Source organism: Oncorhynchus gorbuscha, linkage group LG09 (genome assembly GCF_021184085.1).
Source record: "Oncorhynchus gorbuscha isolate QuinsamMale2020 ecotype Even-year linkage group LG09, OgorEven_v1.0, whole genome shotgun sequence".
Classification (NCBI taxonomy): Eukaryota; Metazoa; Chordata; class Actinopteri; order Salmoniformes; family Salmonidae; genus Oncorhynchus; species Oncorhynchus gorbuscha.
The window spans coordinates 91,116,732-91,141,252 of record NC_060181.1 but is presented as its reverse complement, the minus strand read 5'-3'; the positions used below and the strand labels follow the sequence as shown (position 1 = coordinate 91,141,252).

Here is a 24,521-nt window from a genome sequence, read left to right as displayed (position 1 = left end):
TCTGTAGCCGTTTTAAAATCCCCAATGGCCTCATGCTAACATCCCTGAGCAGTTTCCTTCCTGTCCTGCAACTCAGTTCTGAAGGATGACTGTATCTTTGATGTGTCTGAGCGGTTTAATACATAATGATTAACTTGACCATGCTTAAAGATATATTCAATGTCTGATTTGTTATTGTTGCCCATCTACCAATCCCTGCCCTTCATTATGAGGCTTTCGAAAAGCTCCCTTGTCTTTGTGGTTGAACCTGTGCTTGAAATTCAATACTTGACTGAGGAACCTTACAGATGGTGTATGTATGACAGACAGAAGAAGGGGTAGTCATTACAAAAATAATTTCAACCCCTATTATTTCATACAGAGTGAGGTCAGAAAAGTATTCATACCCCCTTGACTTATGTGTATGTGCATTTATTATCGATCTCCATTGGTTTCTGCCCAGACAGCAGCTATTCTTCCTGGGGTCCAGCAAAAAATAAAGCAGCTACAGGGCATTCAGAAAGCATTCAGACCCCTTCCTGATAGTAATTATTATTATTTATACATTTGCAAACATTTCTAAAAACCTGTTTTTGCTTTGTCATTATGTGCTATTGTGTGTAGATTGATGAGGATTAAAGAAAAAAAATCCGTTATAGAATAAGGCTGTAATGTAACAAAATGTGGAAAAAGTCAAGGGGTTTGAGTACTTTCCGAATGCGCTGTATATACCATTTCATAAACCTTGTTTTGGTTGTAATAGTGTTATATTGGAGTAGGTTTGGTTGTTGGTGCAATTATATATATTTTTTTTATCCCTTTTTAATTTTTGTATCACAAATGTAATGTGATTGAACACGCACTAACGCTGCGACGCGCACAAACAACATGTGCGAACGTCATAATACCAAGGAAGAAGAAGAGATCCAATCCCATGACAGGTCCATGGACTCCACCCAGGGCCTGGTAGATATTTCACTGATATGTTGAAAGAATCCGGGCAACACCCTATTACCAAATCCACGCATCCTGTACAGACTTGCCACTCATTCTTCCTGCTCCTGCGTCGAAACAAAATGGCGACGGGTGGTTTATCTCGGGAGCATTTTATCTGCTCTGTCTGTCTCGATGTCTTCTCCAACCCCGTCACGATTCCCTGTGGACACAACTTCTGCCAGAGATGCATACAGTCCTACTGGAACAAAGGGGAGTGCAGCTGCCCTCTGTGTATGAGAAAGTTCGCTGAGAGACCTGAGCTGGCCATGAACCATGTTCTAGACGCCCTGTCCAACACTCTCAGATTGGCGGAGCCACATCGTGAACCAGCGAAAATCTCCATTCCTCCCAGGAAAATGGCAGGGAAGTGTACAGCTATAGTTGAAGACCTGGCCCAGCCAAGGGAACACAGTATGTGGTGAACATGGTCAACCTCTGTCTCTGTTCTGCCTGGATGATAAGGCTCTGATCTGCGCTCAATGTGACTCTCTGGGTCATAAGACCCACAAAACCACACCTGCAGAGGAACAGATTCCCCAAATCAAGGCAAGGAGAGAAATCAGTATGAATAATGACCAATAATTACTCTAGAGTATAATGTCTACTGTAACTTTAAACGGCAGTATCTCTGTGCAGCTTTGTGCGTGTAAATAAAATGCCCTGCATTTACAGCAGAGACTGCTGAAAGAGCTGCTTGCCAAACAGAACAGTGTGTGCACGGTGAAGACTGATATTCACAAAGCAAAGAACACCATGGAGTCATTCAAGGTACGGTACTAACCAGGTTTCCATCCAACCTTTTGGTGAGTAAAGTACACGTTGGATAAAATGTTTTAATGACAGGCCTGATGGAAACCGTTTTTGTTGTAAACTTTCCAAATGTTGACAAAACTAAATGCTTCAGACAAGGTGGGATCTTTTTGTGTCGGTAAAATTAATTATGCTAGAAAATATCGGTGGAAACTTTTTTTTTTATATGCGCAAATATTGATATAATAACCTTAATATCGAAGTAAACTTGGAGTCAAGCGATGACGTGTTGTGTGGTTTTCCCACTACGACTCGTCGGCAAAGATGAGAATGTGTCGCCAATTGGATGGAAACCTAGTTACTGTTTAATGTATTTATATGAAAAACACTGTGGATGAGTTGAATACAGCCACAGTTAAATGTCATGGTTACATAGTTCTTTCCATCTACAAAGCATCTGATTCTATTCTAGAATATGATTACGAGGCCATTTCATATGTAATAGGAAGCCTTTGTAACATATAAAACTGGTTATTGGGAGGAAGATGAACTAAAACAAGAGCAAGAAAACAAACACTAGAAAACATCCACTGTGTCATGTCTTTTTGTTCCGACACCTCTTCCTGTCAGATCTCTGCCAGGCTACAGAAACAAGAACAGCAGACCAATTTCATCATGCTGATCTCAGCCATCACAGAGGAGCAGAAACAACTGATGGCCTCAATGGAGGAGAAAGAGAAAGAGATGCTGCTGAAAACAGAGAGTGAGATTCAGAAGATGGAGAAGAGATTCAAGAGCTTGGAGGATGAGGTCACTGGGATGGAGCTCACATTGCAGGGTGAAGAACCTGGGAGGTTGCTTCAGGTGAATTTACACTTTGTTTCAACAAATATTTACCAACTCGAGCCCAAAAGGTCAAAGTGGACTTTGAGCTGACGTCTGCCTTACTGGTGTTATATATATATATATATATATATATATATATATAAAATTATTATTATTATTATTATTTTCAGGGTTGTCTGTAAAACCCTGATGAAGGCTACAACCTGAAACATGTTGGTTTTTAATGACAACACAGCAGTTCTAGGATCAACTTCCATTGTCCTCCAAGAGTGGCCAAATATCCTCCTGTTTTCAGGATTACAATGCCCTGCAGAAAGGCCCAGTTGATGCATCTCCATACCTTGTCAGTCTGGACCCAGAGGAGAGACTTGTTCAGGCAGGAGAACTCAAAGAGATGCTCCACAAGGAGGTTGACAGGATCTGGAAGGGTCAGTACATTCATTTAATAGTCTAATAAATAGTCTAATTACCGTGTAATTAGACTATTTACAGTAATTCAGGAAGAGAAACTGCAGCTGTTCATAAAAACATCATTGTGTTCCATGACTATTTCTTCTATCCACAGACCAAGGTTGTGACGCTAGGACAGCTTTACGTGTAGATCCCACAGCCTGTCGGTGTTCACTGTCAACACTGAAACAATGTAAGTATAATGAATCTGAATTGATTTTAACATGGATGTTATATTCACTTTGTGAAAGTCTCTGGTATTGAGCAATACTTCCATGTAGTCTAATGGTTCAGTACTAGACATACACATTATCTGATATCAGAGCCTATTGTGTACAGTTGACACACAACACTAATCAAACTGTTGGAGTGGGTAAACACTCCACAATAGATCTTGCACAACAGTTCTGGTTTTATGCTCTGTCATATCTGACACTGACCTCGAATTAAATCCTAATTTCTAGAACATTTGGAAATTGTGATACTCAAAATAGTAAAACAATTTTTTGTTTATTTTTTACTTAAAGGCGTTAACTAATTTCAGTGTTTATTTTTTGGGGGCCGGGCAGGCAGACACATTTGGGAAGTTACGCCTTCATCAGAGCATCTAAAGATGTGCCAAAACGGTTGTATTTTTTTTTTTTTATGCAGTTGCCTAGGTGATAATTACAATTGCCTCACCTGTGTGAGGGAGGTACAAAGTGGTAATAAAAACATTAGTGAACAAATTATTGTTACAATATATATGTGTATATATATATATCTCACACATTTTAGAATTGTGGTGCATTTAGTTCATTCCTTTTGCACAGTAAAGCATAAAAAATAGATGTTTTGGGGAATAGAAAAATAAACATCTGGATAGAAAGATTGTGATTGAATGTAGGAAATGATACATATTGTATAAGCATTAAAAATACAGTGCAGACATATCATCTATAAACAAAGGTTCAGTACAGTGCAGACATATCATCTATAAACAAAGGTACAGTGCAGTGCAGACATATCATCTATAAACAAAGGTACAGTGCAGTGCAGACATATCATCTATAAACAAAGGTTCAGTACAGTGCAGACATATCATCTATAAACAAAGGTTCAGTACAGACATATCATCTATAAACAAAGGTACAGTGCAGTGCAGACATATCATCTATAAACAAAGGTTCAGTACAGTGCAGACATATCATCTATAAACAAAGGTTCAGTGCAGACATATCATCTATAAACAAAGGTTCGGTACAGTGCAGACATATCATCTATAAACAAAGGTTCGGTACAGTGCAGACATATCATCTATAAACAAAGGTTCAGTACAGTGCAGACATATCATCTATAAACAAAGGTTCAGTACAGTGCAGACATATCATCTATAAACAAAGGTTCAGTACAGTGCAGACATATCATCTATAAACAAAGGTTCAGTACAGTGCAGACATATCATCTATAAACAAAGGTACAGTGCAGACATATCATCTATAAACAAAAGTCTGAATGAGAAATCATCACTTGGACCTCAAGGATCCATGTTTTTTGTATTGATAGATTAAATACCATCTCTCATTGTGAGAGCAATTTTTTGGGAGGTTACCCCCTCTGATAGGTGTGACCTGTTCTAGACCCACAAAAGCATAAAGAGGACGGTGGGCTGTGTTTGCCTTCTAAGTAGTGTTTTACCACAGCATATTCAATATTACCATTAACGATGACTGTTTTTAAGTATTCTTGACTGAATCAACAGATGAAAAGACCATCACCTTGGATCCCAATTCTGTCGGGAGACATATCTGGCTATCTCTGGACATGACCAGTGCTAGGAACACATACCCATACATCCAGCCCAACCCCATCCTCCACCCAGAGTGGCTCAAACAGAGTGAAATGGTGAGGGGCGCACAAGGCTTCAGTAGAGGCTGTCACTACTGGCAAGTGCACTTTAAGAATCTTCCCAGTGGATCACAGGAGGACTCGTGTTGTGAGGTTGGGGTGATGTACAAGGAAAACGCTGGCGAAATGAAGGAGAGTTGGCGCATACGGTTTTTCACCTCTCAGTCTAACGCCATATGCTGAGGCAAATTCGGGTGAGGCAGTTTATACCATAACCACTGGTAACAACTCTCTTCGCAGCATTCATGTGTATTTAGACTGTGACTGTGGAATCCTTGCTGTGTACGGTAATGTATCAAGTACAGTAACTATACGTCAAAGTAACTCAGCTAATGCAGTAAATCGTGTTTACTCTTTCAACACCAAATTCAGTGAACCTCTGTACCCCATGTTTGTAATCCCTAAAGGGGCAGATATTAGGTTAAATTAGGGGACCCAAATGATGAATATACCCATCGGTAGATTTATAGTCATGGAACGGTTACATAATCTAAATTGTTAATTTGGAATGCAATCTGTTTTTTTTTGTTGTACACTGTTAAAAGAAAAAGTCAAACGGCACGATTGATAGTTGTGTATTTATTAAACATGATGCTTGTTGTGACGGCACAGAAGATAGGACTTTACCTCATTGATGTATTCAAAGATTCATATCTTGTTTTTGCTTTTTGTTGGTACAATTTTTTTTTTCTCTCCCGCTTATCATAGATTTTCTGTAATGTCAGATTGCTGGGTGGATGAGGGTGTAAAAAACAAAAACACCCAAAAATGTGCACTTGATGAAATTGATTGATTGAAATATCAATAAAAATGCAATGTAACAACAATTATTTTCGTTCTTTAACCCTGTTGTCTTTTACTAACACATATTCAAAGTGTTTTATACTGAGTATATTTGTTGAAATATTAAGCTACATCTCTGAAAGGTGTGTTTCAAATGTAAACCTCATCCTGAAGAGGGCTCCCGAGTGGGGCAGCGGTCTAAAGGCACTGCATCTCAGTGTTAAGAGGCACAGTCCATTATGGTGGCGCACAATTGGTCCGGGGTTGGTCGGGGTAGGACTTCTTTGTAAAAAAGGATTTGTTCTTAACTGACTTGCCTAGTTAAATGTATATTTCAAGAGTGCTCTCTTTTAAGGGGGGAGGGGGCAGGTAGCCTAGTGGTTAGAGCGTTGGGCCAGTAACCGGAAGTTTCCTGGATCGAATCTCCGATCTGACTTGCCTGGTTAAATGAGATATATATAGTGTTACAGCAGTGCCCTCTGCTGGTAGTTTAGTGTATCTATTCCTTCCTGCTTGTACAGCTCCCCTGGAGCAAACATCAACAGAATATGATTATTATTATTTTTTTACCAGTATTCAAACCAGCAACCTTTCGGCCCAACACTCTGACCTCGAGGCTACGTGCCCCCCCTCCCCTCTCTCAATGTGAACTGTTGATGTGGTGAAGTATTTTCACTTTAGAGTTCCGGGTTACCTAGGTTACATACTGCTGTGGTATTACACGTTACCAAGGTTACCATGACTTTCAAACTGGTGCATATTATTTCCTCTGTATAGAAATACAAGTCAACATAATGGAAACACTGAAGTAAATGAGGGAAACAAAAGTACTTACGAAGAAGGTGATTACATCCCATCATGCTTAGTCATGTATAAAAATACCCAGTTGACCATTATGTTTGCAAACAGACATCTGTGTCTTTGAAAGAGGGGCCTCAAAGGAGCATAGGGGGTTTAAAGTGTGTGTGTGTGTGTGTGTGTGTGTGTGTGTGTGTGTGAGAGAGAGACACGTGCGCACACACACACACACAGTCACCAGATCCCAGCCCAGCTCTCGGTACATAACGCAGACAGGAATAAATATCTCCCCGGGAAGCAGAAGGGCGGGGGAGGGGTTCATGATTAACGACTCACGGTGTAATTCTAGGAACATACAGGAACTCAAGTCCTTTTGTTGACCCGACGTAGAATATCTCACAATTTAAATGGCGACCATATTATCTCCCAAGATAATTCTCCGTCATCTCCACGACCATTTTACATCCCACCTCAAGCTGATATCTCGACGGCACTCAAAGAACTTCACTGGACTTTATGCAAACCTGAAACCACATATCCTGAGGATGCATTTATTGTAGCCGGGGATTTTTAACAAATCAAATCTGAGAACTGCCCAAGTTCTATCAACATATTGACTGTTATACTCGCGATACGAAGACTCTCGACCATTGCTATTCAAACTTCAAGAATGCTTACAAGGCCCTCCCCCGCCCTCCTTTCGGCAAATCTGACCACGACTCCATCTTGCTCCTCCCGTCCTATAGGCAGAAACTCAAACAGGAACTAACCGTGGTTCGTGCTATTCAACGCTGGCCTGACCAATCGGAATCCATGCTTCAGGATTGTTTTGATCATGTGGACTGGGATATGTTCCGGGTAGCGGAACGTGTTTACGGGCATATTCAATCTCTCCCTATCCTAGTCTGCTGTCCTCACATGCTTCAAGATGGCCACCAATGTCCCTGTACCTAAGAAAGCAAAGGTAACTGAACTTAATGACTAGCACTCGCCTCTGTCATCATGAAGTACTTTGAGAGACTAGCCAAGGATCATATCACCTCTACCTTACCTGCAACCCTAGACCCACTTCAATTTGCTTACCCGCCCCCCAATAGATCCACAGACAATGCAATCGCCATCACTCTGCACACTGCCCTATCCCATCTGGACAAGAGGAATACCTACGTAAGAATGGCTTTTATTGACTATAGCTCAGCATTCAACACCATAGTACCCTCCAATCTCATTATTAAGTTCGAGGCCTTGGGTCTGGACCCCGCCCTGTGCAACTGGGTACTAGACTTCCTGATGGGCCGCCCCCAGGTGGTGAGTGTAAGAAACAACATCAACCCCTCTGATCCTCAACAATGGGGCCCCACAAGGGTGCGTTCTCAGCCCCCTCCTGTACTCCCTGTTCACCCATGACTGCATGGCCCAAGCACGCCTCCAACTCAATCATCAAGTTTGAGTGTGGTGCCTGGAAAAAACCTCTCACTCACCGTCAACAAAACAAAGGAGATGATCGTGGACTTCAGGAACAGCGGAGGGTGCGCCCCCCTATTCACATCAATGAGACCGCAGTCGAGAAGGTGGAAAGCTTCAAGTTCCTTGGCGTACACATCATTGACAAACTGAAATGGACCATCCAAACAGACAGTGTGGTGAAGAAGGTGCAACAGAGCCTCTTCAACTTCAGGAGGCTAAAGAAATTTGGCTTGTCACCTGAAACTCTCACAAACTTTTACAGATGCACCATTGAAAGCATCCTGTCGAGCTGTATCACCGCCTGGTACGGCAACTGCTCCGCCCTCAACCGTAAGGCTCTCCAGAGGGTGGTGCGGTCTGCCCAACGCATTACCTGGGGCAAACTACCTTCCCTCCAGGACACCTACAGCACCCAATGTCACAGGAAGGCCAAATATATCATCAAGGACATCAACCACCCAAGCCACTGCATGTTCACCCCGTTATCATCCAGATGGCGAGGTCGATATCGGTGCATCAAAGCTGGGACCGAGAGACTGAAAAACAGCTTCTATCTCAAGGCCATCAGACTGTTAAACAGCCATCACTAGCACATTAGAGGCTTCTGCCTATAGGCATAGACTAGAAATCACTGGCCAAGTTAAGGAATGGAAACTAGTCACTTTAATAATGTTTACATACCTGGCATTACTCATCTCATATGTATATAATGTGTTCTATACTATTCTACGGTATCTCATTCACTTAATGTTTACATATCTTGCATTACTCATCTCATATATACACTACCAGTCAAACGTTTTAAAACTCAAGGGTTTTTCTTTATTTTTACTATTTGCCCATGAAACATCCTGTTTTTACAGTACCAGTCAAAAGTTTGGACACAACTACTCATTCAGGGGTTTATTGTTAATTGCACTGTTTTCTACATTGTAAAATAATAGTGAAATAACACATATGGAATCATGTAGTAACCAAAAAAGTGTTAAACAAATCAAAATATATTTAAGATTCTTCAAATAGCCACCCTTTGCCTTGATGACAGCTTTGCACACTCTTGGCATTCTCTTAAACAGCTTCACCTGGAATGATTTCCCAACAGTCTTGAATGAGTTCCCACATATGCTGAGCACTTGCTGACTGCTTTTCCTTCACTCTGCGGTTCAACTCATCCCAAACCATCTCAATTTGGTTGAGGTCAGGGGTTTGTGGAGGCCAGGTCATCTGATGCAACACTCCATCACTCTCCTTATTGATAAAATAGTCCTTACACAGCCTGGAGGTGTGTTGGGTCATTGTCAATTTGAAAAACAAATGATAGTCCCATAAAGCCCAAATCAGATGGGATGGCGTATCGCTGCAGAATGCTGTGGTAGCCATGCTGTTTAAGTGTGCCTTGAATTCTAAATAAATCACAGACAGTGTCAACAGAAAAGCACCCCCACAGCATCACACCTCCTCCTCCATGCTTTACGGTGTGAAATACACATACGGAGATCATCCGTTCACCCACACAGCATCACACCTCCTCCTCCATGCTTTACGGTGTGAAATACACATACGGAGATCATCCGTTCACCCACACAGCATCACACCTCCTCCTCCATGCTTTACGGTGTGAAATACACATACGGAGATCATCCGTTCACCCCACACAGCATCACACCTCCTCCTCCATGCTTTACGGTGTGAAATACACATACGGAGATCATCCGTTCACCCACACAGCATCACACCTCCTCCTCCATGCTTTACGGTGTGAAATACACATACGGAGATCATCCGTTCACCCACACAGCATCACACCTCCTCCTCCATGCTTTACGGTGTGAAATACACATACGGAGATCATCCGTTCACCCACACAACGTCTCACGAAGACACGGCGGTTGGAACAAAAATCTCCAATTTGGACTCCAGACCAAAGAACAAATTTCCACCGGTCTAATGTCAATTGCTCGTGTTTTTTGGTCCAAGCAAGTCTCTTATTATTATTAGTTTCCTTTAGTAGTGGTTTCTTCTGTAGCAATTCGACCATGAAGGCCTGATTCACGCAGTCTCCTCTGAACAGTTGATGTTGAGATGTGCCTGTTACTTGAACTCTGTGAAGCAATTTCTAAGGCTGGTAAATCTAATGATCTTATCCTCTACTGCAGCAGAGGTAACTCTTAGTCTTCCTTTCCTGTGGCGGTCCTCCTGAGAGACAGTTAACTCTAATGATCTTATCCTCTACTGCAGCAGAGGTAACTCTTAGTCTTCCCATCCTGTGGCGGTCCTCATGAGAGCCAGTTAACTCTAATGATCTTATCCTCTACTGCAGCAGAGGTCACTCTTAGTCTTCCCATCCTGTGGTGGTCCTCATGAGAGACAGTTAACTCTAATGATCTTATCCTCTACTGCAGCAGAGGTAACTCTTAGTCTTCCCATCCTGTTGTGGTCCTCCTGAGAGACAGTTAACTCTAATGATCTTATCCTCTACTGCAGCAGAGGTCACTCTTAGTCTTCCCATCCTGTGGTGGTCCTCATGAGAGACAGTTAACTCTAATGATCTTATCCTCTACTGCAGCAGAGGTAACTCTGGGTCTTCCCATCCTGTGGTGGTCCTCCTGAGAGACAGTTAACTCTAATGATCTTATCCTCTACTGCAGCAGAGGTAACTCTTAGTCTTCCCATCCTGTGGCGGTCCTCATGAGAGCCAGTTAACTCTAATGATCTTATCCTCTACTGCAGCAGAGGTAACTCTGGGTTTTCCTTTCCTGTGGCGGTCCTCATGAGAGACAGGTAACTCTAATGAACTTATCCTCTCTTCCTTATATAATGTTACTTACCCTACATTATTCATCTCATATGCATATGTATATACTGTACTCTACATCATCGACTGCATCCTTATGTAATACATGTATCACTAGCCACTTTAACTATGCCACTTTGTTTACTTTGTCTACACACTCATCTCATATGTATATACTGTACTCGATACCATCTACTGTATGCTGCTCTGTACCATCACTCATTCATATATCCTTATGTACATATTCCTTATCCCCTTACACTGTGTATAAGACAGTAGTTTTGGAATTGTTAGTTAGATTACTTGTTGGTTATCACTGCATTGTTGGAACTAGAAGCACAAGCATTTCGCTACACTCGCATTAACATCTGCTAACCATGTGTATGTGACAAATAAAATTTGATTTGATTTGATTTGAACCAGGGGGCAGACAAACTCTTGAAAATACAGTTTGGTACAGATATTCCTCCTATGTCTGTGTTTATCAAGATTTCAATGATTTATTTAATGGGAATAAAATACACAACATGGAATGTTTTCATCGTAACCTCAGCAGGTTAAAAGACAAGCATGCAACAGTATTTACAGTGAGATATTGTCAGGGACATCGTGCCTGAACCTGACTGGTTAACTTTCTATTCGGCTCCTATCACCTGACCCAGATGAGTCATGGTGCGTATGGTGTGGTAGCTTGACTAGAAATTAAATGTAGGATCATGATCCTTTTGTTGCACATGATGTATAATTATAATTTTGTTTTATATGTTTTCTACTAAAGTGTGTTTTCTCTTCATAAACTATTACATTTGTTAAGTTATATACTATGTTAATTCATGGCATCTTCAAGTACTCCTCTATGATGGTACTGCAGTAACTAAACCGGTTCTACAACGTCAGCGTACACAAACACAGGAAGTAAGCCATTTCATCCACATATCTGATTTAGGTTCAGGGTTGTTGCTACTTAGCCTCACTGTTTCACTTGTGGAGGGGAGAGAGAGAGATCTTATATTTGTCATTAGTCAGTTGAAATTGACCTTAGGTAATCACCTGTTATTTGAGGGGATGAGGAGGTTCCATAAGGGGGTTCCAGCATCAGGTGACCCAGAGAGGGAGCTGTTTGAGATGAGGAGGGGAGGAGGGGAGGGAGCTGTTTGAGATGAGGAGGGGAGGAGGGGAGGGAGCTGTTTGAGATGAGGAGGGGAGGAGGGGAGGGAGCTGTTTGAGATGAGGAGAGGAGGAGGGGAGGGGAGGGAGGGAGCTGTTTGAGATGAGGAGGGGAGGGGAGGGAGCTGTTTGAGATGAGGAGGGGAGGGAGCTGTTTGAGATGAGGAGGGAGCTTTTTATTTATTTAAATGTTTTACCCCCTTTTTTATGGTATCCAATTGTTAGTAGTCGGGAGAGGCGGACTCGGGAGAGGCGAAGGTCGAGAGCCATGCGTCCTCCGAAACACCACCAAGCCAAGCCGCTCTGCTTCTTGACACACTGCACAGCCAAACCAGAAGCACCAATTTGTCAGAGGAAACACCGTACACCTGGCGACCTGGTCAGAGTGCACTGCGCCCGGCCCGCCACAGGAGTCACTAGTGCGCAATAAGACAAGGATATCCCTGTCTGCCAAATCCTCCCTAACCCGGATGACGCTGGGCCAATTGTGCGCCGCCCCATGGGCCTCCTCCTTGAGATGAGGAGGGGAGGGAGCTGTGATTTGTTTGTGAGCAGTGAACATATGGCTGACAAGCATTTCTCATAGGACATCACAGACAGGACATGGGGTCAAACATGCCTATTATCAAGAGGAGGGAGAGACATGTCTGGTAAGGTCAACCTTTATGCTCCCTTTGATCAGTGTGTTGATGAGCATGATACTGATCCTCCTGACAGGAATGGGTTTTTATGAAGCAAGTATGCAAGCAGATGGTAATGACCTGTTGACAAAGCAAAACCTGCCATGTACTGCATCCTCGTAGCTTGTTTTATGTAGTGTGACCTGACTAGCTCCTTCGTGGTGGTAATAGACTGTATTAGAAACAGAAAGCTTTGACACCGCAGACACACGACACAGTGAGTCATGCATTTCAGACAGTGGCTGACGAAGACGATGACCAACAGGTTATGGTGAAATACTGATACTAGCGTTGTGTTGAACGTGTTTGTTAGGATTTTGTAAATACGGATGTGACGGAATGACCCCGGAACCGGATATAATACTGTTATAAGGAAAACTGTTTCTTTTGTCGGACACCTCATTTACTTTTTCTCTTCGCTCAGGAGCATTTTACACAGTGTACAGTCAACTACAAGCTACTTTGTTGTTTCATTTTCCATCTTGTTTTCCATTCCGTTTTCCACCCTGTTTTCCATCAGTATCCTGCAGAGTCCAATGGCCATCCTGATATTAATCAGTATTTTGTTGTTGCCTGGTAAGTTTTATATTCTATATCGTGTCACTGTGGTTTGTGTCCCTCGTGGCTTCCTCATCTGTACCTGGGCATTTTATCCACATGCCTTTACTCACAGATACAACATACAACCAAAGGAACATTTTATGATTTATTTATTTAGATCACGATGTGCGGCAAGTAATGGCTATTTGGATAGGGCGTGGTTGATCGCTTGTCTAAACAGGAAATTGTCTCCTCGCGGTCACCTCGAGGCCATCAAATCATTCTTTCAGTCTCCCGGCTTGTACACACACATTCCACACATACTTTCACACAGAAACTCATGGCTCTGATAAATTAATAAATTAATCCTATATATCAGATAAAGAATGTAGTTGTGATTTTACATGTGGTTGTAGCATTGTTAGCATGTGGTTGTGATTTACATGTGGTTGTGATATTCATGCGGTTGTAGCATTGTTAGCATGTGGTTGTGATTTACATGTGGTTGTGATTTACATGCGGTTGAAGCATTGTTAGCATGTGGTTGTGATTTACATGTGGTTGTAGCATTGTTAGCATGTGGTTGTGATTTACATGTGGTTGTATCATTGAATTCTGAGCTTAGTTTGTAACTTTGACATATTGGTACGTTTCAGCACCAGCTGCATCTGAGAATGAAGTCACTGGGATTATAGGAGAGTCTGTTCTCCTGTCCTGTGACCTGAAATCATCCACGGCCATCAACACAGCAAGACTCCGGTTCCATTGGCAAGACGAGTCCGAAAGAGTGTTGTACTCGTTCAACAAAGGAGAAGAGAATCAACATCAGGATAGCTTTTACACAAACAGAACTAAAGCCTTTCGGTCTGAGATGAGTTCTGGGAATATCTCTATCAAACTCAGCCAAGTAACACTTGAAGACAAGCAGAACGTCTACAGTGCTTTCGCTACACTGTTTGGCGAGAATGATAAGCATATCCACACGTGTCCCACTACCCTACTTGTGGCAGGTATGGTTGAGTTAATAACACAGGAGGCTTCTGAGGGGAGGCTAGCTTATAATAATGTCTGGAATGGAATAGCATCAACCACATGGGAACCATGTATTGGATGTGTTTGATACCATGTCCACCTGTGTGAATCATTCACAGCATTAATACGGTCATTGTAGGAAATCATCAAACATTACTATGGCACCTTTCTAACATCTTGTTCTATTTATTTTGTTCACTTTCAGCACGGTTCCCGACACCCAGTGTGACTGTGAACAAGACAAATATGAATGCCACGTGTTCAACCCAGAGGGGATACCCACAACCAGTGGTCACATGGACCATCCAGGACCGGGGGAACCTCACTCTGGACCCGTGGGAAGTACAGACCAATATTACTCTGGATTCTGAAAGTGGACTGTACAGCGTCTGGAGCCAAGTGAATATAACAGAACATCAGACGGTGACCTGCCATATCTTCAACCCCGTTCTGAGAGAGACTGTGAGCAACACAACCATCGTCAGCCCCAGCATTAACACAGACCCTGCAGGTGCATGTGACAGGACGTAACACCACCACTCACTGACTAATATTCATCAACTGAAAACTGAATCACTCATCTTGTCTTTTCCTCACAGGTGTGGTTCAGGAAGACTTTACTCCCATCATTATCACAATAGTACTGATCATTCTAGTATTGATTCTGTTTTCCATCGGGGGTTATTTTGTGTACAAAAAACGTAAGTTACAATTTCCGATGTTTTACTTCTTGTAATGAAATGAGATTCAGTACTGTATAAAGTTGTCTCAGTCTGTAATTACTCTGTCAGTGCCACATCTAAAGATTTTATTTCCATGTACATTTAAACACTATATTATTTCACATTTGAGGAGTGACCAGTATGTGAAAATCAGCTGGCCCTACATACTTTTTATTCTGTAGCTAGATGTGCATTGTTAATTATGACTAAAACACTGAACTATGTGTTTAAATATGAATATAACACTGATCCATGTTGATCTAGGTTGTGGAGCCAGCGGTGGAACCATAAAAGTTGAAGGAAATAACCAACAAAGAAATGGTCATGTTGAGACGGAGCTTTTGGACAGGTGTAGCCGGGAACCAGACAATCTAGGGGCAGACTGATGGGACATTTCTTTATATACAGGTCCATAAATTGGACATATCGGTGTACTGTATCCCAACGAAATCTACCTCTTCTAATTGGAAGTATTTGCATGTTTTTTCAAATATTTTCTTATTAATAGCCAGCTATTAGAAAAGCGTTAGAACGTCTACAGTAGAATAATGATAAATAATGTGTCTGGAAATGTTCTACTGTAGAAGTTCTAAATCATGGGAGTATTTAAAAAATACATTACAATTTTAAAGTACTTCTTTATTCAAATAAAAAAAATCCTAATATTTTCTCACAAATGTTTTGGAAAGTACTTGAAAGGCCCTACAGTAAATAGTTTACCGTGAATGCAGGAACGATGCATTTGATTTCCACTAATGCGGATCTTCAGTGGTCCAGATTGAATCCAGGCCTAAAACCATGTAAACCTCAACACACTGGTACAGTTGTGAACTCTCAGACTGACTTAGGAGGAGACTCTGCTAAACAGACCTCACTGTGTTCAACATTAGGGACAGCTGCTACAGATCTGTAACCAGATTTAGATTACATTTAGATTTAGATTACATTTAGATTTAGATTACATTTACATTTAGATTACATTTACATTTAGATTACATTTAAATGTTGTCTTTAATATATATTGTTGTGAATATTCAAAAAGGTTAATGTATTATATTTATTTAAATGTCAAACTTTTTATTCTGGTGTTTTCCTATACTGTAGGTGTATTGAAATTTGGCCTTATTTGGGGAAATTGTCTTTGAAACTCGTTTGAAGAAATATCCTAATTGTGGCCTAGATGTGTCCTAGATGTGGCCTAGATGTGGCCTAGATGTGTCCTAGATGTGGCCTAGATGTGTCCTAGATGTGTCCTAGATGTGGCCTAGATGTGTCCTAGATGTGGCCTAGATGTGGCCTAGATGTGGCCTAGATGTGTCCTAGATGTGGCCTAGATGTGTCCTAGATGTGGCCTAGATGTGGCCTAGATGTGGCCTAGATGTGCCCTAGATGTGGCCTAGATGTGGCCTAGATGTGGCCTAGATGTGGCCTAGATGTGGCCTAGATGTGCCCTAGATGTGTCCTAGATGTGGCCTAGATGTGTCCTAGATGTGGCCTAGATGTGGCCTAGATGTGGCCTAGATGTGTCCTAGATGTGGCCTAGATGTGGCCTAGATGTGGCCTAGATGTGGCCTAGATGTGTCCTAGATGTGGCCTAGATGTGTCCTAGATGTGGCCTAGATGTGGCCTAGATGTGGCCTAGATGTGGCCTAGATGTGTCCTAGATGTGGCCTAGATGTGTCCTAGATGTGGCCTAGATGTGGCCTAGATGTGTCCTAGATGTGGCCTAGATGTGTCCTAGATGTGTCCTAGATGGGGTTACATTTGGTAGAGACCCTTCTGCTGGATTGATGTAGCTAAACACATGTACAGTCGTGTGAAAAAGTTTGGACACCCCTGACAATTTTCAGGATTTCCATGTATAAATAATTATGTGTTTGGATCAGCAATTTAATTTTGATCTATCAAATAACTGATGGACACAGTAATATTTCAGTAGTGAAATGAGGTTTATTGGATTAACAGAACATGTGCAATATGCATCAAAACAAAATTAGCCAGGTGCATAAATTTGGGCACCCCAATAGAAAAATCACATCGATATTTAGTAGAGCCTCCTTTTGCTAAAATAACAGCCTCTAGATGCTTCCCATAGCCTCTAATGAGTGTCTGGATTCTGGATGAAGGTATTTTGGACCATTTCTCCTTACAAAACTTCTCCAGTTCAGTTAGGTTTGATGGTTGCCGAGCATGGACAGCCCGCTTCAAATCATCCCACAGATTCTGAATGATATTCAGGTCTGGGGACTGGGATGGCCATTCCAGAACATTGTACTTGTTCCTCTGTATAAATGCCTGGGTAGATTTTGAGCAGTGTTTTGGGTCATTGTCTTGTTGAAATATCCAGCCCCGGCATAACTTCAACTTTGTGACTGATTCTTCAACATTATTCCCAAGAATCTGCTGATATTGAGTGGAATCCATGCGACCCTCAACTTTAACAAGATTCCCAGTACCGGCACTGGCCACACAGCCACACAGCATGATGGAACCTCCGCCAAATTTTACTGTGGGAAGCAAGTGTTTTTCTTGGAATGCTGTGTTCTTTTGCCACCATGCATAACGTCCCTTGTTATGACCAAATAACTCAATCTTTGTTTCATCAGTCCACAGCACCTTATTCCAAAATGAAGCTGGCTTGTCCAAATGTGCGTTTGCACACCTCAAGCGACTCTGTTTGTGGCATGTGTGCAGAAAAGGCTTCTTCCCCATCACTCTCCCATACAGCTTCTCCTTGTGCAAAGTGCGCTGAATTGTTGAACGATGCACAGTGACACCATCTGCAGTAAGATGATGTTGTAGGTCTTTGGAGGTGGTCTGTGGGCTGTTTTTGGACCGTTCTCACCATCATTCGCCTTTGCCTCTCTGATATTTTACTTGGCCTGCCACTTCTGGCCTCAACAAGAGCTGTGCCTGTGGTCTTCCATTTCCTCACTATGTTCCTCACAGTGGACACTGACAGATTAAATCGCTGCAATAGCTTTTTGTAGCCTTCCTCTAAACCATAATGTTGAACAATCTTTGTTTTCAGAGTTGTTTTGAGGCCCCCATGTTGCCACTCTTCAGAGGAGTGTCAAAGAGAACAACAACTTGCATTTGGCCTTAAATACCTTTTCTCATGATTGGATGCACTTGATGATTGGATGTCTATGAAGTTCAAGGCTTAATGAGCTCACAAAAACCAATTAATCAGTGCTAAGTAGTTACAGGTATTCAAATCAACAGAATGACAAGGGTGCCCACATTTTTGCATATTTTTCACATCTGATTTAATTTCATACAACTTAATATTGCTACACTAAAAATCTTTGTCTGGACAATACCCCAGTACTCAGCTTTTATTAGAAAATGAATAGCATGCCACTGTGATCATTTTCTGTGACGACAGAGTAAATTATTATGCAGGGGTGCCCAAAGTTTTTCATACGACTGTATGTGACCAATAAAATTTGATTTGATTTGATGATACTGCTTATTGCATTCAGTGGCTCATGGATAGATGCAATGGCCCAAAGACACAAACACCAAGTTTATATCAACTTCAAGATTAAAAATAGGTTCACCTTGAACTTTAACAGAACTGTCAGTAAATGTTTTTATGAATGGTTAAAGGTTAAGAGATCCAATCCCTTAAAGTTGTGTGTGTCAGCTGTAGGGGTGTCCGTGTTTCTGGGGATCGGAAGTGTCCGGTGAGAGAGATGCAGGTTGAAGTGGCCAGAGTCTGAGCAGTGCAGAAGGTGTCGTATGCTGAGGCAGTGAAGAAAGTAGAGGAGGATGGGTCAAGGGGAAAGGAGCCTGAGAGGATCCCAGTGAGTAGTAGATCTGTGTGTGTTGTGCGTGCATCTGTCTCAGTCACCAGATCCCAACCTAGTAGAACATTTATGGGAGATTGTATTGCCTGGGTGGTGCCCGAGACAGTGTTTTTCCACCACCATCAAAAAAACACTAAATTATGGAATTGCTCCCTCCAATAGAGTTTCAGACACTTGTAGAATAGATGTCAAGGTGCATTGAATCTGTTCTGGTGTCTCGTGGTGCACAACGCCCTATTAACACACCATGTTGGTGTTTCCTTTACTTTGGCAGTTACATGTAGTCATTATAGAATGAGATGTGATAGAATGTAAACTAGTTACCTGTAGTCATTATAGAATGAGATGTGATAGAATGTAAACTAGTTACCTGTAGTCGTTATAGAATGAAATGTGATAGAATGTAAACTAGTTACCTGTAGTCGTTATAGAATGAGATGTGATAGAATGTAAACTAGTTACCTGTAGTTGTTATAGAATGAGATGTGATAGAATGTAAACAAGTTACAAGTTACCACCCCCCCAGCATTATGCCTCGAGTCTTATTGGGTATGACTCTACAAGCTTGGCACACCCAGTCCCTGCCATTGAAAAACATCCCCACAGCATGATGCTGCCACCACCATGCTTCACCGTAGGGATGGTGCCAGGTTTCCTCCAGACGTGACGCTTGGCATTCAGGCCAAAGAGTTCAATCTTGGCCACTCACTGACCAATGCCCTTCTCCCCCGATTGCACAGTTTGGGCAGGCGGTCAGCTCTAGGAAGAGTCATGTTGGTTCCAAACTTCCATTTAAGAATGAAGTGTGTTCCTAGAGACCTTCAACGCTGCAGACATTTTTTGTCTAGGTTTCTGCTCTGACATGCACTGTCAACTGTGGGACCTTATATAGACAGGTGTGTGCCTTTCTAAATCATGTCCAATCAATTGAATTTACCACAGGTGGACTCCAATCAAGTTGTAGAAACATCTCAATAATGTGTAGTGCTACTCGATACCCAGAGGCTATTCCTCTCTGGACTATAACGGTGAAGGCACTAGTGAAGTTCTTCTCTACGTTTGGACTCCCTAAAGTAATCCAAACTGATCAGGGATCCAACTTCATGTCTAAACTGTTTTCAAATGTGTTAAAGACATTGTGTATTTCCCATCAGGTCTCCAGTCCGTATCATCCAGAGAGTCAAGGGGCTCTCGAACGCTGGCATCAGACGCTGAAGGCAATGCTATGCAAGTATTGTATGGATACCGGTATTGATTGGGATGAGGGAGTGCCCTTTGTCCTATTTGCTATAAGGGAAACAATACAAGAGTCCTTAGGGTTCAGACCTGCTGACCTTGTGTTTGGACACACCCCACGGGGTCCGCTGAAAGTTTTGAAGGAGCATATCTTATCTCCTACATCCAGTAGCGCCCCTAAAAATGTGTTGGATTATGTCAGTAAGATGCGGGAGAGACTGCACGCCGCGTGTGCGTTAGCCCAAAAGTCTCTCTCCTCGTCTCAAAAACGCATTAAGTTGCATTATGACAAAAAGGCTGTTGGCCGTTCATTTGCACCAGGGGATCAAGTTTTAGTTTTGTTGCCAATCCCTGGCTCATCTCTGTCAGCACGTTTTTCTGAACCATATCTGGTGGAAAAGAAACTCAATGACACCAATTATGTGATAAAGACACCAGATCGAAGGCGTTCTTCCCGTGTGTGTCATGTTAACATGCTGAAAACATATTATGTGCGTGATTCTCCCGACAGCTCCTCAAGTAAGCCGGTCCAGCCCGCCGTCTCCAGTGTGGCTGCGGTGGTGCTGAAGCCTGGCTGGGACCTAGAAGAGGATAAGGAGGACGGGTTGGAGTTACGCCATACGTTACAGCAAGGTGAACGCCTATGTAATTCAGAGATGCTGAAGAAGTTACCCTCTCAAATGGAACATTTGGATAACGATCAAACTAAGGATCTTATCCTATTGATAAACAGTTTTCTCAGTGTGTTTCAGGACATTTCAAGTCGCACATCCATCTTGGGACATCTTGGGGAACGCTGTTCCTATACGTCAACATCCGTACTGGGTTAATGCTAAGAAAAGGGAGGTAATGAAATGTGAGGTAGCAGAATGACATGGCAAAACCCAGTTACAGCTCCTGGAGTTCCCCATGTATTCTTGTTCCTAAGCCTGACGTTACGTCCCGCTTATGTACGGACTTTCATCGCGTAAATGCAGTTACAAAGTCTGATTATTTTCTTCTACCTCGCTTAGATGACTGTATTGATAGAATTGGCTCTGCTGCTTACGTTAGTAAGTTAGATTTGCTAAAAGGTTATTGGCAGGTGCCTCTGACCTCTCGAGCTTCTGACATATCGGCTTTTGTTACGCCAGATAACTTCGTACAATACACTGTGATGCCCTTTGGCATGTGTAATGCACCTGCTACTTTTCAGCGGCTAGTTAACATTGTGTTTGCAGATGTGCCAAATTGTACTGCTTACCTTGACGATGTGGTGATTAATTCGTCTACTTTGTCTGATCATTTCTCCACTTTCAGAAGTGTGTTTCAGCGGTTGGAGAATGCTTCTTTAACCCTCAATTTGGCCAAGTGTGAGTTTGGGAAGGCAACAGTGACTTACTTAGGGAAACAAGTGGGACGAGGTCAAGTGCGCCCAGTAACTGGCAAAGTGGAAGCAATTGTTGCTTTTTCTGCTCCCACGACTCGCCGCCAGTTGCACAGATTCCTAGGGATGGTAGGGTACCATCGTACATTCTGTAAGAATTTCTCGACGGTAGTAGCTCCCCTTTCATCTCTGCTTGAATTGTCCCAAGGTACAATTCAAGTGGTCCAAGGACTGTAACTACGCTTTTGAGTCCGCTAAAGTGCGACTTTGTAGTGTCCCAGTGCTTGCCGCCCCCAACTTTGACAAACCTTTTAAGTTAGTATAGTAGGGGTGGGTGCGGTTCTTTTACAGGAAGATGAAGACGGGGTGGATCGGCCCGTCAGTTTCTGCAAATTCATTGAAAATGAAATATTAAATTGATGTAAGTGTTCACACCCCTGAGTCAGTACTTTGTAGAAGCACCTTCGGCAGTGATTACAGATGTGAGTCTTTTTGGGTAAGACTCGAAGAGCTTTCCACACCTGGATTGTGCAAAATTTGACCCGGATTGTGCAAAATTATTTTTTAAATTCTTCATACTCTGTCAAATTGGTTGTTGATCAAGCATACTGTCACGTTCTGACCTTTATTTACTTTGTTATGTATTTATTTAGTATGGTCAGGGCGTGAGTTGGGGTGGGCAGTCTATGTTTGTTTTTCTATGATTTGGGGATTTCTATGTTTCGGCCTAGTATGGTTCTCAATCAGAGGCAGGTGTCATTAGTTGTCTCTGATTGAGAATCATACTTAGGTAGCCTGGGTTTCACTGTGTGTTGGTGGGTGTTTGTTTCCGTGTCTGTGTTTTTCACCACACGGTACTGTTTTGGGTTTCGTTCAATCCACGTTTTTTGTATTCAGTTGTTCATGTGTACTATTTCTCATTAAAAGAAACATGGACACTTACCACGCCGCATATTGGTCCTCCGATCCTTCTCGCCTCTCCTCGTCGGAAGAAGAGGAGGAAATCCCTTACACATACCCATAACATGATGCAGCCACCTCTATGCTTGAAAACATGGAGAGTGGTACTCGGTAATATGTTGTATTGGATTTGCCCCAAACAAAGCAATTTGTATTCCGTGCAAAAAGTTAATTGCTTTGCCACATTTTTTGCAGCATTACTTTAGTCCCTTGTTGCAAGAAATATGCATGTTTTGGAATATTTTGTATTCTGTACAGGCTTCCTTCTTTTCACTCTGTCAATTAGGTTAGTATTGTGGAGTAACTACAATGTTGTTGATCCATCCTTAGTTTTCTCCTATGACAGCCATGAAACTCAGTAACTGTTTTAAAGTCACCATAGGCCTCATGGTGAAATCCCTATGCAGTTTTCTTCCTCTCCGGCAACTGAGTTAGGAAGGGCGCCTGTTTCTTTGTAGTGACTGGGTGTATTGATACACCATCCAAAGTGTAATTAATAAATTCACTATGCTCAAAAGGATATTCAATGTCAGCTTTTTTTAAATTATACCCTACCAATAGGAGCCCTTCTTTGCGAAGCATTGGAAAACCTCCCTGGTCTTTGTGGCTGATATGTGTTTGAAATTCACTGTCTGACTGAGGGACGTTACAGACAATTGTATGTGTGGGGTACAGAGATGAGGTAGTCATTCAAAAATCATGTTAGTGACTATTATTGCACACAGAGTGAGTCCATGCAACTTAATATCTGACTTGTTAAGCACATTATTACTACTGAACGTATTTAGGCTTGCAATAACAAAGGGTTGAATATTTATTGACTCAAGACATTTCAGCTTTTCATTAAAAATTAATTAGTAAAACATTTAAAAAACATAATTCCACTTTCACATTATGGGGTATTGTGATGTCATTATGGGGTATTGTGATGTCATTATGGGGTATTGTCATTATGGGGTATTGTGATGTCATTATGGGTGTATTGTCAGTGACAAAACTTCTCAATGTAATCCATTTTAAATTCAGGCTGTGACACAACAAAACGTGGAAAAAGACAAAAGGGGTGTGAATACTTTAATATAATATAATAATATATTCCATTTAGCAGACGCTTTTATCCAAAGCGACTTACAGTCATGTGTGCATACATTCTACTTATGGGTGGTCCCGGGGATCGAACCCACTACCCTGGCATTACAAGCGCCATGCTCTACCAACTGAGCTACAGAAGACTTCTGGAACGGGATTCTTCCTGGGAAGGAGAGGAGGACCAAAATGCAGCGTGGTTGAAATTCATGTTTCTTTTTAATAAGAAAACTATACATGAATAAACTACAAAAACAACAACCGTGTAAACCCGAAACAGTCCCGTGTTGGAACTGACACAGGAGAAAATCACCCACAAAACCCAACACCAAACAGGCTACCTAAATATGGTTGCCAATCAGAGACAATGACTAACACCTGCCTCTGATTGAGAATCATATCAGGCCAAACACAGAAATAGACAAACTAGACATGTAACATAGAATTCCCACTCAGATCACACCGTGACCAAACAAAACATAGAAACATACAAAGCAAACTATGGTCAGGGTGTGACACTTTCTGAAGGCACTGTAACTTATTATGTCATTAAGCCACATTTTACTCCTGAACTACGTTAGGCTTGCCGAAAACAAAGGGGCTGAATATTTACTGTATGCAGTGACTATTTTAGCTTTAAAATATATATATATATCATTTTTCTTCCACATTGACATTACAGAGTGACAACTAAATCCATTTTAATTCATTCTTTGTAACACAAATAAAATGTGAAAAATCTGAGTACTTTTGCAAGGCTTTAGGGCCGGGATGATACCAGCATCATGATATTCATTAGGAAACAAAACACAAAGCGGATTTAACCTTAATTAGGAAAACCTCCCTAATGTTGGAAACAGACATCATTATGTTGTCATCCAGAGTCACATGTATTCATTTTCCAAGCTACAGCACACAATATTTGACATCAGTTTTTTTAAGGACCAAAGAATTTAGGTCTGCTTGGTGTTTTCATTTTTGCCATTAAAAAAAAAAAAATCGCCATAATGGTATTGTCACATCCCTACTCGAGCCCGGAACTTAGAGGGAGATAAAATGGGCTTAGCTCACTCAGATCAAACTCCAGCCCCACCAGTATTCGTTGTATATTTCTATATGAAAATAGCAAACAAATTCAAATCTGTATATCCTCTGCACTGTGTCAGCACC

The 24,521-nt window shown here is 41.8% G+C and overlaps 2 protein-coding genes across 4 annotated transcripts; both read left to right on the top strand.

Annotated features, from left to right (window-relative positions):
• Positions 1 to 961: 961 nt before the first annotated feature.
• Positions 962 to 5,735, top strand: LOC124043020 (tripartite motif-containing protein 15-like). 2 transcript variants are annotated; one of them, XM_046361205.1, is made up of 6 exons: positions 962 to 1,521; positions 1,648 to 1,743; positions 2,356 to 2,589; positions 2,867 to 2,999; positions 3,137 to 3,214; positions 4,763 to 5,735. In XM_046361205.1, the coding sequence occupies exons 2-6, from the start codon at positions 1,729 to 1,731 to the stop codon at positions 5,089 to 5,091; spliced, it is 789 nt and encodes a 262-aa protein (XP_046217161.1). In that variant the 5' UTR covers positions 962 to 1,521; positions 1,648 to 1,728; the 3' UTR covers positions 5,092 to 5,735. The 2 variants fall into 2 exon arrangements, with proteins under 2 accessions (XP_046217161.1, XP_046217162.1); XM_046361206.1 differs by lacking the exon at positions 962 to 1,521 and having other exon boundaries at positions 1,655 to 1,778.
• Positions 5,736 to 12,158: 6,423 nt separating this feature from the next.
• Positions 12,159 to 15,603, top strand: LOC124043019 (CD276 antigen-like). 2 transcript variants are annotated; one of them, XM_046361203.1, is made up of 6 exons: positions 12,159 to 12,567; positions 13,118 to 13,173; positions 13,794 to 14,147; positions 14,375 to 14,680; positions 14,769 to 14,870; positions 15,156 to 15,603. In XM_046361203.1, exons 1-6 carry the CDS (start codon positions 12,521 to 12,523, stop codon positions 15,275 to 15,277), a joined length of 987 nt encoding a protein of 328 aa, XP_046217159.1. In that variant the 5' UTR covers positions 12,159 to 12,520; the 3' UTR covers positions 15,278 to 15,603. The 2 variants fall into 2 exon arrangements, with proteins under 2 accessions (XP_046217159.1, XP_046217160.1); XM_046361204.1 differs by lacking the exon at positions 13,118 to 13,173.
• Positions 15,604 to 24,521: the final 8,918 nt, after the last annotated feature.

Coding starts and splice junctions, on each gene's coding strand:
- LOC124043019 (XM_046361203.1), top strand. CDS start 12,521: ATGGGGTCAAACATGCCTATTATCAAGAGGAGGGAGAGACATGTCTG. Junction 12,568..13,117: donor AGGAGGGAGAGACATGTCTG/GTAAGGTCAACC, acceptor GTTTTCCATCAG/TATCCTGCAGAGTCCAATGG. Junction 13,174..13,793: donor CAGTATTTTGTTGTTGCCTG/GTAAGTTTTATA, acceptor GGTACGTTTCAG/CACCAGCTGCATCTGAGAAT.
- LOC124043020 (XM_046361205.1), top strand. Junction 2,590..2,866: donor AACCTGGGAGGTTGCTTCAG/GTGAATTTACAC, acceptor TCCTGTTTTCAG/GATTACAATGCCCTGCAGAA. Junction 3,215..4,762: donor ACTGTCAACACTGAAACAAT/GTAAGTATAATG, acceptor CTGAATCAACAG/ATGAAAAGACCATCACCTTG.